The 12,918-nt window shown below is 39.1% G+C and overlaps 1 protein-coding gene across 1 annotated transcript; it reads right to left on the reverse strand.

Annotated features, from left to right (window-relative positions):
* Nucleotides 1–122: 122 nt before the first annotated feature.
* On the reverse strand, nucleotides 123–7,713 carry slc38a11 (solute carrier family 38 member 11). Its single transcript, XM_088414687.1, has 11 exons — nucleotides 5,847–7,713; nucleotides 5,259–5,333; nucleotides 5,038–5,172; nucleotides 4,264–4,329; nucleotides 4,087–4,193; nucleotides 3,939–4,018; nucleotides 3,806–3,876; nucleotides 2,383–2,544; nucleotides 2,205–2,317; nucleotides 1,564–1,695; nucleotides 123–1,470 (listed from the first exon to the last, which is right to left on the reverse strand). The coding sequence occupies exons 1-11, from the start codon at nucleotides 6,124–6,126 to the stop codon at nucleotides 1,231–1,233; spliced, it is 1,461 nt and encodes a 486-aa protein (XP_088270813.1). The 5' UTR covers nucleotides 6,127–7,713; the 3' UTR covers nucleotides 123–1,230.
* Nucleotides 7,714–12,918: the final 5,205 nt, after the last annotated feature.

Raw genomic sequence — 12,918 nt, forward strand, 5'->3', positions numbered from 1 at the left:
GAAAAAGCTCAACAAACACACGAACAAGGATTCTTCTTTGCTGGTGTCCTTTTTATGAACGCGTTAGTGAGTCAACAGCGGCCCCTTGTGGGGAATAGTGGAAATTACCAGGCAACGTCAGGTTACGGTTTCACAGTTTTTATTGAAAAAAGTGCGAGTTCACAGAGCTAGAATTCACATTTCGTGGAGAAACTTTGGAAAAAAAATACCGCCTTGAAAATACCTTAGTACCACCCTAAAGAGAGGTCAACCCACATTAATTCATTTCATGTCAAATGCAAGCCCTCTAGTCTGAACACAGTGTTTTGATTGATATTTTTTAGTGGAAAAAAAAAATAAGCAGCAAAATCCAAGTGTTTTTCCCATCTCACTTTGCATTTTTTGTAACTTGTTGTTGACTGAAAATGACATCAAGGGCTCAAATAATGACCAATCTTGGCTCATCTTTAGTCTGAGTTTGGTCAAGTGACTTTCACAAGCTGAGCTGTGATTGGTTGTTACCTGAGCTCTAAGCAACTGTGATGTCATTTTCATTTTTGAAAGGTGAGATCGATAAAAAAAGGGTGGATTTCGCTTTCACAAACACCATATCAAGAATCCAATATAAGGACTAGTAGGAGGCACATAAAACATATTGTAAAAACAATTTGAGGATTAACTTCACCTTTAAGATCGAAATAAATTAAAACAAAAAAACAAAACAGTGGGTCCAAATGGTCTAACAAAAAAAAAGCAAAGCTTAAACATGTTATTTGAAAACAACATTTACAAGATTACATCTGACTGACTAAACTTGTACTTGGGAAATATACTGAGCTCAATAAAAAAAAAAAAAAAATCACATTGGAAATTGCTAGTGACACTTGGAGAATGCACCAGAAAAAAGAAAAAGATGTCAACTTTGCTGTTCGGCTCCTTGTTGGCGAGCAGCAAATTGTGCAAAAGTACTGAAGCATTGTTATTATACCCAAAATAAAAAAAAAAAAAACCTTAACTATACTGTATGTAAGTACTGTATGCATTACAGTACAGGAAATATAGCACCAAAGCAATTTTAGCAAAAATACTATACATGTGAGGAAATCTGAAATTTGGACTTGAACAAAAAAAAACTATTACTGTATTTTTAGGTTAATTGTACCTTCTGCCATCTCGTTGAACATTTTCTTGGAAAGTGACACACAGTCCAAAAATACATTTCGGTGTGATAAGCGTCCTCATAAGTTGCAGTCATACCGGCGCTAGGGTGGCGGAAACATTGGCATCGGCGCAGTAGAACATCTCCACGCCGTGTGAACAGTCCTGAGGGTTGAGGCCCGTCATCGTCAAGCCGGTTATCATGACAAACACTCCAAGAGCAATCAAAATGGAGGGCATCAGGTTTTCACTGTGATACCAGCGTCCGGGGGAGAGTTTGAGGTAGCAAGCCGAGGGGATGATGAAGATCAGCGGCGTGGCGCTCAGAGCGCCCTGGTTGGTACAGCAGAACACCAAAAATAAGTTCCATCAAATCTAACAAAAGCAAACTCGAGTTTCTTCGTGCAACTGGGAGCGAGGACTCACATTCAACTCCAAAACAATCCCCAGACAGTCGTAGGCCAAAGAGATCGCCGTACAAACTGTGACTATGATCACAGTTACGGACATGTGTTCCACTTTGGAAAGCTCTCGACCACAAATCGAATTTGAAATCACCTGAGGAGAATGGTGAAGATGAGGTGAATTAGCATTTTTTTCTGAAGATGTCTACATCAAACCTTTTTCTTGCTATTTAAAAAGCATTGCGGGCGGTGCCAAATATACTTTGAGTTCATGCCGCGGGCCGCACTGTAGTGATGAACTGTGACCATTGGATGGCAGTGTTGCACATGTTGGAGAAGAAAGCCATACATACTACACATACACTACATACTTGTAATTCTAATTAAGGAACGCAAATCAATATTTCATTTGATACCACCCTCCTTTACATAAACATAGCAGAAAATATTGAAAGATGGCCTTGAAAGATGAGTGAAAATGCCCACAATCAGCTGGCGCGCGAGGGGTTGCCTTTTCCGATAACGCTTGGTTAAAAGGACTGGAATTAACCAGACATGTCGGGTCAAGAATTTGATCCAACAAAGGTATCACAGAAAAGATGCTAAATACACAAATCTGACTTGCAGGCAACTCTGTCGGAAGTCAAATGTTGGAGAACTTACCTCTCGGGTCACAAAACACTCCAACGGAAAGGTTGTGATGATGCTGAGACCAAAACAGAAGCGACCGAACGTTGCCAAGTTATCATTTCTGCAGTAGTTTTCAAATATGTCCCCTAACCAAACGAAGGAGAACAGATATTCAGCGTGGAAAAAATGCACACGTTAAATTCGTACCTACCTTGCGTGTATCCCGTAAAGGTGACGTAACCCGCCAAGGCAAACGCGGCGCTGATTATTAGCGCCGAGCCAACCGAAATGTGAGTGACCCGAATCCAGTTGGTTAGCGTGGGCTGTTCCAGAGAGCCGTAGATCAGAAAACTGTTGTGGTGACATATGAAGGCTGAGGAGAAACATCAGGAGAATTCAAATACAAAAATAAAGGTCAACCAAATGCTCTGGCTCAACATACGCTGGCTATCAAAGAGAAAAAAAAAATTCACATGCGCACACACTCGTGGCAGACAATGAGGCACTCCAAAGCAACCACGCCCAACAAAATATTAGGAGGAGGGATGCATGATTTTATAAGTCCCAAAATTAGTCATTTATGTTCACGTTGCAAATCAGTGGTGCCTTCAGGGGATCTTTGCACATGTTTTTGATTTTATCTGCATTGTTGACATTTATATCGCGATCTTACAAAGATTTTTTTTTTTCATCCCTAGGGTAGCCATTGTCAACTTGAGGACGAAGAGAACCATCCCTGCCTCTGTTCTCTTCACGGAAATGTGTTTTTGTTTGTTTGTTTTGTTTTCGCCTTACTGCTAGGAAATCCACACTTAATGTTCGAGCATCAATGCATTTGTTTCATGGTGATTATTCTCCCTGAGGCTCAAGTGACGATAGCGGAATTTGCAATGGGAAAACAATCGTGAATGAAACGCTCTGTGAGGGAATAAACCGTTTTTATTTTGTCTCAAATTTGATTGATTGCAATGTACCGTTGGTATACAATCATTTATAAGTGGTTATAATTTTTTTTTTTACCCTTAGAAGGGCAATGTGCCTATGGGAAAGAATGCCCAGGGGAAAAGAAATCTGAACATGTTTTTATTCTTATTCTTGTAAACACGCTATAAGAGAATAAAATGCTTTTTGTCAACAACATTTAATCATATCCATAAATGGGCAATAACAACAAAACATGACCACACCGAAAATAACAATTGAACCTATGTTTTTCATTGTATAATATTTATTCTCATTATTGTTCTAATTTATTTAGTACGCACCAACCAGAGCAGGCTTCACAATTTCGTTTCATACCAGCAAGACAATGACAATAAAGGCATTCTATTCTATTCTATTAACAATACTCATAAATTCTCAATTAAAAAAAAAGTGCTGTAATTAGGGCTGCAGCAAACTGAATATTTATTCTCAAATTCTTTAGCTTATTCCAGCAATTAACTGATAATCGACTAACGATGAATACCAACCAAGCAGTATCACAGTATCTAACATATATAATTAACATTTTTCAAGAAAATGTCACAACACTTGGAGAGCATTGTGAGTGAGGAATATGTGCTTATTTTTTCCAAAACATCGACCCAAATAAATAAATAAATGAAGAAAAAAATATTGGCAAGGCAACTCACCAAAAGACATGACGCCGACTGCCTGAATGGCATTCCACTTTGCAAAAAGCCAGGCGTCCTCCGTCGGTGTACTAGAAAAGAAGCCGAATTGAGTTCAGTCATCATATTCTCACACCGGGAAACGTAAACTTACATTTGCGCTCCCAAAGTGGCTGCTCTGATGATTACAATGATGAGGATGATTACCGTCAGGATCATGGATACGAAAGACACCTGGTGACAGACGCGGATGTTTGACCGGAATCCGTTTCATATACGAATTGTGTTATGAAGACGCCCACCTTGCCGAGTCTCTCGATATTCCGATAAAGCGAAAGCGGCAGCGTGCATAAGATGGTCGTCATTACGATGACAAAATGGCGGTCGGCCATGATGTGATCTGGTCCAACTGCGGGCAAAACCTCATTTTATGCACTTTTTGAGTCTGAATCGGATAAAGAGGAATACTGGCTGGGTACCTCCAGGAATTCTCTGAAATACTTTGGTCAGTGTGTCCCCTGTTGTTATGTTGTAGCTGATCATAGCTGGGGTAAGAAAGCAGAATGTTAGTTGCAGTATTGAAGGGGAAATCAAGCCATAACATCTCTTATTACCATATTTTGGATTATAAGGCGTGCCGTCAATGAATGGCCTGTTTTAAAACAGTTTTCATACAAAGGTCGCACCGCATTATAAGGCGCATAGAATAGAAGCTGCAAGAGTGGCTGGGGGTGTAAAATTGCGGTTTATTTGACAAAAACTCAGTGTTTGCGGCTTTTAGTCGTTTTTGGTTGTTTTTCGCTCTTCTTCTTTTGGGAATTGCATACTTAATGTTTCTGAGCTTTTTTTTTTTTTTTTTTACATTTTTACCCTAATTCACTGCTTTCAGTGGGTCGCTACGCAATTCTTTTCAATTTTAGCCTTAAGCATACCGGGAATTTCTACAACAGACCAAAACTTTACATGAATCCATCTCGTCAACTCTTTTTCACTTTGTGATACTCGTGCGACTCTTATGGTAATTTCGGTATGACAAAAAAAGTTTTAAAAAACACCAACCACAAGTTTATTACGTTGTAGACGAGACATGAGATGAATTCAATTGCAGTTGGACATTTCAAACTCAGGCAGGCTATATTTATGCTTTGAATTACTATTGTAATTCCCTAGATAATTCCCTAGATAAAGTACTGCCTCCGACGCATTTGCATTGGTTACAGTCTGAGGAAAACGTTAATCTTGAAATGACTCACCAATAAACGGATACAGGAACTGCAGCGCTGATAAAATGAGGAATCCCGGAAAGCCAAATGTGCTTTGGACCAGCGACTGGTAGCTGTTTGTCCCTGACAGGTTGCCTCCTTTAATGAGTAGGATGATAGTATAGTCTGCCAGGATACACACAAGCAAACCGTCACTGCACTGATGCATCAAAAATGAAGATTTTAAGGGGGCAAATGATGTGATTGCTCACCTGTGATGAACGCAACAAAGATTAGAAGTAAAAAGCCAAACGGGAGCCCAGCTTGGTTCAGTGCATACGGTAAACCTGGTTCGGATTCAAATATATTCGTTACAAATATGAATGTATTTACGGGGAAGATGAGTAACGGATTTCAATGTGACTAAAAATGCACAAACAAGCCTCTGTAGTAGCTTCTAGTGTTGATTGATTTCCTTTTGAAGTGTGCTGTTTTTAGAAATGCAATTTCTGTTGCACAATTTCCAAAGTTGAAGAAGTCATGTTACAATATTGAACGCACACTGCAAATATCAGCGCTGTTGCGATTCGTCCTCAACCGGGGTTACGGAGATTGCGTGACTCAGCACTAATTCTGCACATATTGGCTGCAGGGGGCTGAAAGAGTTAAAGGGGGCCCAAACAGGCGGCGGTCATATGATCAAGAGCTTTTACCGCTGCACGGCCTTACTGTTGTGCAAGGTTATTTACACACAAAATGAATATAATGAATTAAAAAAAAAGAAGACGAAAATAGAAGTAACTTAAAGACTGCTGAAACAATTCATTTTACAGGATAAGAATTGGAATAGTTAAGCTTACCTATGACCCCAGATCCTATAATAGAATTGACAAAATTAAAGCATGCTGATATCATGGAATATCTTGCTTCCCTCGTGGCTTTTTGTGAGGAAATTAATTGGAAGCCTTGTTCATTGCTTAACTGCAAAGTAAGAAAACAAAAGTCGTGGTTAGAAGGCATGAAGCGATCTTGAGTTTTGATGTTGTATTTGGGCTTACCTGCTGAGCCATTGGGAGACCCTGCTGCTTGCTGATGCTGCTTTTGTTGCTTGTCTGGGTCCCTCCACTGAGAAAATGTCATACTCACGCTGGGAAAAGTTCCCTTTTAACGCCACTCAAGATTTCCGAAATGCGTCCACAGTGCCCCCAGCAGGTGGCAAGTGGAGTCAAACTGTCGATCGAGGCCGCGATTCTATAACCTTTTAGCGCACGCAAGGAAATCTGGCATTAAATGATTAATAATTCAATTGTATTGTAATTTTGACTACCGCTTGTTTCCGCTCAGAAAAGGGAAATAATTGGATCAATGTGAGGGCTAATGGGACAAAGGGCAAGTGTTTTCTCGCTGGGAGAATTATGATGTGAATGCTGAGAGGCTCAAGCATGCACGCTGACATAAATTCTGCTCCATCTCACGATCTATAACCATGAGCTTATGGTTATAAGGAGCACTGCTGTTACAGTGATGTCATGGTGTTACTAATAATTCGCTAGAAGGAAGCAATTAGTCAGGGGATTATTTATTTCAGACTCCCAAGTCAAAATATGTTTCGTGGTGGCTTCAAGCAGAATAATTAGCTTCTTTAACGTGTTTTTCAGGAGGTGGCTCTTAAGATTTGAAGCAATCACAGTTGTTAAAGTATACATTTCAAAGAAAGGGAACTCAGCACGTTTAATGCGCTAAAATCTATTTTTTTTTTGTTTAGCGATGTACAGTGTTATTTTTTAATGTAAAATGTAATGCCTTATTTCAACAAAGATTGGGAAAGACTCGAGCAAATTGATACAAGTAATGCGTTTTGAACATATAGAAATAGTACGTGGGTTCCCTCTAGTGGTCTTCAAAAGAATTAATGACACAACAAACTGCAAAGTACAAGGAAATCGGGGCGTAATATTTCCTTGAAAAAAACTAGTAACGTTTTTTTCCCACTCAAAAATTCTATGCAAATCTGAAAAATTTGAGTACGTTCTTTTACATGTTTATTCAAAAAAAAGTTGCTCGGGTGGTTGAGTGGTCACCTCCCAACCTGAAAGTCAGTCATTCCTAACAGCTGTGTCTTCCTTTAAATAAGCTGGTAATATTTACTTAAAAACTTTATCTCTAAGATGTATTATTACGAGAATAAACCATTTTCAAGTAAATAATTATGTTGTGTAATGATTTCAACTTTAAAAAAAATGCGGATTACATTACATTTGTATTTAACGTTCAGCGATTCACATTTGCATTTATTTTTTCAGAAATTTATGAATATTCAATTAGATATTTCTTTTTTTCACTTATATGCAATCCATTTCAACGGTCGTACAGTTTATTGTTCCAACTGTGCTTACTATTAGTGAATAATATTTCAGACATTTTTTATGAAGATGTGTCTCCCGCAATTGCAATTTAATATTGGTCATTATGGTTGTACTTGGAAGGCAACCTATTTTTTTTCTTGCGTTACTTGCGAAAATGTCGGCGCTCTTTTTTTAGAGGCGTATTATAACCAGCTACAACCACCAGATGGCGACAAAACCATCGATGACGTCCCGAAGAGGAGCCTCTTCAAATTATAAAAGCTCCGCAAAAGCGCCCGGTGAGCAACAAATGTCAAAACTTGTTTTGAGACACTTTTTTGCCTCCTGCTCCTTCAGCTGGTCAACATTCAGTAAAATATACGACTTACTCCTTACTCCTACAGTTTACATGAAATTCCGATCTTTAAAAAAGATCAAAATGATATCAAATGTTCTCTTGCTCATGTTTATCTTTTGTAATGTATCCATAAATGGGCAAATACAACCAGCAGTTCCACTCAGCACTCTAACGGACTCGAACGTGAGGAGCCGTGCTGGTGTGTCTGCCCTCTTTTGGTACCCAGGAAGCTGAGAGGTCCACCAGCAGTCAGACAGACGCACGGAGGGCGGATGAGAGGCTCTCTCTCTGGCGAGCTCTCTCATTTTTATTTATTTATTTTTATAGGCTCTTTCCTCTTGGAAATCATTGGACGCAAACGTGCTGCCTACCACCGACCGGACCTATTGCTTTCTCTTGAAATCTACTTTTTCTTCCTTTTCTTTTTGTTTAGAAGGGGTGGCTCTGAAGTTAGAACTAGGACATTTTTTGGACTGTTGGTCAACTGGAAATGATGGAAAACTAATGGTAAGTACAATTCATTTCATGCTATTTATCCATCTGTCTATCTATTGATGTATCTATCTAGGCTTTGTATTTCATTGTATTATTTTGTTTATTACATTATATAATCAGCACATAATAAATCAGTTGGGGACGACAAACGTCTTAAGACTTTCCACATTATTGAAATGATCTTTTTGCAGTTGTTGTTACTCTTTGCTGATCCCGTCTGTCCTGCGAACGGATTCTCGGATCCTTGGTCAAGCATGAGCTATAGTGCATTCAGTCAGTGGTTAATGGGCACGGCAGCGGTTGTGAGGCCACACTCCAGCTCGGAGCGCTTCCTGTTTGCATGGCTGTCAACAGCCTTATTAGATTGCCGTCAATTACGGCCTGTCCTGTTTGCTTTCTTGCCAAACTGTAGACATGCGTGCGCGCCGTTGCCTATGGAAGCTGGCACGTCAAACATCTATGCGTAGGGGGAAGTGTGTGTCGGCGGTTCCGAGCGGTCGCCAACGCCCTAAATGAGCCACATCTTAATCGTGTTGTCTGCAAAGAGGCAATGCATTGGTGGGGAGCACTTAAGAGAAGTCCCACAGGAGGTTACAGATCCAATACGGCGATCAGCCCGTGCGGGCTTTGTCATAATAAAACCAAAAAATCTGAGTTTTAGAGATAAACGCTCACTCGACCACCACCCGAAGACGAGTGAGACAATTCCGTCCACTATAGACTTCCTTTTACCCTTTTTTCGCACTACTGTAATCTATTTCTGCATAACAACTGCACTGTATGCTAGTCCTATTGAAGCAGTAGATATTGACGAGTAGAATTATATATCGCAAATAGTATAAATAGCATGCATGTGTCAACTAGTGTTTTGCTTATATGTAGTAAGACAAACATTTTACTTGTGCACTGAAGTGATTTATTATTCGGAACAAAGTGTGCACTAGTACATGGACCTTAATGTGGAGATAAAATAAAGTCATAGGCAAGCTATGGCATACAAGTAAACAACTAAATTCCACTAGTGAGGCAAAATTGTGCACAAGTTGATCAATGAGTCTGAGAAATGCTAACAACGCGCTACGTAGCTCAACTTCAAAATGAACACACAAAATAATACTTGGGACGCAACACAATAGTTTCAGCGGGATTTTATTTTGAAGTTATTCAGCGATTAGCTTGTGTCCACTTGACACTTTTATCCCGAATTATGGCCATCAAATTACATAGCTAGCAACACCAACAAACTCAAGCTGTCACTGTACGCTAGCAGCTAACGTGAATGAGAAACGCATGGAGCATTCAAATGCACTCAGATGTTCCATTGTTTCAACAAAGCTATCTGAGCTGGAATGCTGTTGGAAAATGCGAATGAAAGGAAATGTCAAATTTAAGAATATAGGCACATAGCACAATTAAGCTATGAGTTGCTTCATGTTCCAATAAATTTGCTTTTCATTTGAAAAGAGAGCTACACAGTTCCTGTCACGACATTGAAAAGCATTTAACTGGAATTGCTGGAACCCTGTTTAACTTTCACGTACCCCTGAAGTACTTTCGCAGTCCTCTATTTAAGAGCAACTGTACTAGAGCAGCATTGTAGTTTCTTAGTGAAGTTTGTACTAGTAGGGAAAAAGTGACACGTAGGCAAAAAACGACACGTGCAGAGAAAAAAAAACATAACTGGTAAGACACATTCATTTTATTTGTGCCCCTATTTTTCTTGTTGTGCGCTAAATTGTCTTTTTAAAGAGGCCAAAAAGCGTACTAGTAAATAGAACTGACATCTTTTCATGGAGCGCATATTCTAGTCTGTACTAGCGCACAGAATTTTTTCTACCAGCAATGACAATCACAGAGTTTGTTAATCAGAATACGGTTATATTCTATTCTGCTTATAAGAATCCCTGTTAAGAGCTCTAACATCAATTTTAATTTCATGTTATTAAATAGATGTGTGTTCCTTGTCAACATAATTTGCCAGTGTTGACACAGGCAGTCATGACGGTCACTAGTAACTCACATTACTCTCACTTCTACTCACTACAGTCTCCAAAATACTTCTACTCATCTATTTTATGGGCCAATTTGCTAGTAAAATGAGTGATTCGTTTTAAATATTCATCACTTGGCCTAAATGTTTTATATTTTAGCAGACTAAGGGAAATTGTTAACAAAAAGAGATAGGGTACATGGCTATACAATATATACATACATATATACACACACACACACACACACAATCACACATACATGAACTGTATATACATACACACACGTACGGTGATGGTCGGTCAAGTCGCGGATGCCGACAGGTTGCCGATAAAGTGGAGTGGCTCTATTTGAAGCTTCAAAGCGTCAGTGCGTATCTCAAGTGGAGTGTAATGAGTTGCTAGCGGACGAACGGCGCGCGAGGCGACCTCACCGGGTCGAACATACCGTCAAGGTTAACCCCGCTTTTTCTCTTTGGAAAAGTCATCAGGCAGATTCAGTTGACACTTTGCTCACTATTAAGTTGCCGAAGCAGTATTCTCACTTTTTTTGTTGTTTTTTGTACTTTGGAAGCACAGCTTTGGTTGGACAAAAATCTCTAAAACTTCATAACAAAAAAACTTTAACCCGCATGTTATGTTGTGGGTCAAACCGGCCCATCTGAAACATCTAGAATGCAGTTTTTCAGTACTAGATTGTTTGGAATATGTATAATCAACATACAGATTAGAAATTGTGTTTTTGTAGAATACATTTAGTGATTTTTGTACTTCATTAAAATTTATTTTGAGACTTTCTTGATAAGTAAGCAAAACCCGGGTCAAAATGACCCGATAATATTATTTCTCTTTCCGAGGGGAAAAAATGAATCACAAGATTTGTTAGTTACGCTGACAAATGAGTTACAATACACAAACTAAGGGAAAATTCTGAAACTTTTGAATAATTACACATGACCACGGGTCAAACTGACCCAAGAATATTATTTCTGTTTCCGAGGGGGGAAAGGGATCATAAGATTTGTTAGTTAGCAGGTTGATCAAACTGACCCAGCATGTTATTATTCCATAGAAATAAACTTAATACGCAGGTATATATTAAGTACTGCATTGCTTTTGCTTTCTTTGCGAATGGTTCCCACACACAAAAACACACACAAAAAGAGTTTCTAACACTACCGAATTAAACACACTTCTGGGTCAAATTGACCCAGGGAAATTATTGCATTTTCTTGCAAGCAAGCAACCATAACAAGAGGGTGAAACTGACAATATTTGGAGACCTATGACATACATAGAATGAGCAGAGCTCCAATGCAAAACACTGTTGCTATAATGGTTGTTTATGGGGTCCACGAAAAACTATATAAAAGAATGCACGGGACAACCAATCAAAACAGGTTATTAAATACAGTATTAGTTCATTCATTCCAGTTAGCGAGGACAGACTAGGTAAAATAATAAGAGTATTACAAGTTGCATCTGGATATTGAGTTCTCCATTTTGAAAAACACTGCAACTACATATTGAAAGTTCCCTACTCTCACTCCGCCGCTGCGATTATGTCACACATGTGCAGCGCAGTGCTGTGGGCACTTGATTGACCAGCTTTGTTTGTGATTGATTTCTTGCTTGGCAATGCAAAGTGTGGAAGTATACTATTACACTATTAAAGCCAAGGCAAAAGCTCTCAGTGGCAGAGCGCTGCAGCCTGAAGTGCATTCATATTTAATAGAGCAATGGGCTCCCTCACACATCACAGCAGTCAAGCCTATTAGGAGGATGAATCTTTTCATGCTGCTAAGGGAGGGAAGTCTCACCTGCCATCCATCATAGTCATGTCAAATCTAAATTTTATCCACCGAGGGGGAGGGGGGGGGGGGGGGTATAATTAGGTCTAATTTTACCTCTTGGTAGGAATTTGGACGTGCCCTCTCCGAATCATGGCTTGAGCAGTTTTTACTCTCGAGGGGGACTTCATTCGGATTCTTTTGATAATCACATTCCTAATCTGTCAGATTTTTTGGAATAGTTTGAAGATTTGTTTCTAAAACAGCTGTTTTAGAAAGTATGGGGTCTCCTCAGATCTGCTCAAATGAGGGATATAATGCTGACAGGATATAAGGAAACGGTGGATGCAATCAAAATAACTCCACACGCCGCACAATTTCTCACCATCAAACTGTGCGAAGATAAGGAATATAAAACAGATTGTTTCACGTGATTAATAGTTGACGACTCGGCGTACTTTAGCTAAAACGGCATATGTCTATCAGGGCTGGTGAGCTGTTAGCATAGCAGGATTCCACGGTCATTGCTTTATTCACCTGGTTGCTTTGGGGTGTAAACGCAAACATTTTTATCGCGCCCTGAACCCCAACTCATATTAACTCGTTCGATCTCAAAGACGTCATTTTATGTTTTAAAGAGAAATGAATTTAAAACCCAGGCACTTATTCATACTTCGTTTTTCATAGATTTTTAAAAGTATTAATTGTACATGGTTCTAATAATTGAGTCAGATCAAAATTAAGTTAGCAATATAATCATAGACAAAATAAACTTCTCATTGATAAAAATGGGCAAAATAGACGGACTTTCCGTTTAAGAAATATGCATAAGCTATTAATGTTGTTTACATTCAAACAGATTTTAAATCAGAGTTCATCATTTTTATCTGTATTTTTTTCACAGGATTTTCTTTCATTGAATCAAACCTTTTACTCAATATATGCTGGTAAATAGT

The sequence above is a fragment of the Hippichthys cyanospilos genome, chromosome 5 (assembly GCF_059441005.1).
Source record: "Hippichthys cyanospilos isolate Australia breed blue-spotted pipefish chromosome 5, RoL_Hcya_1.0, whole genome shotgun sequence".
Classification (NCBI taxonomy): domain Eukaryota; kingdom Metazoa; phylum Chordata; class Actinopteri; order Syngnathiformes; family Syngnathidae; genus Hippichthys; species Hippichthys cyanospilos.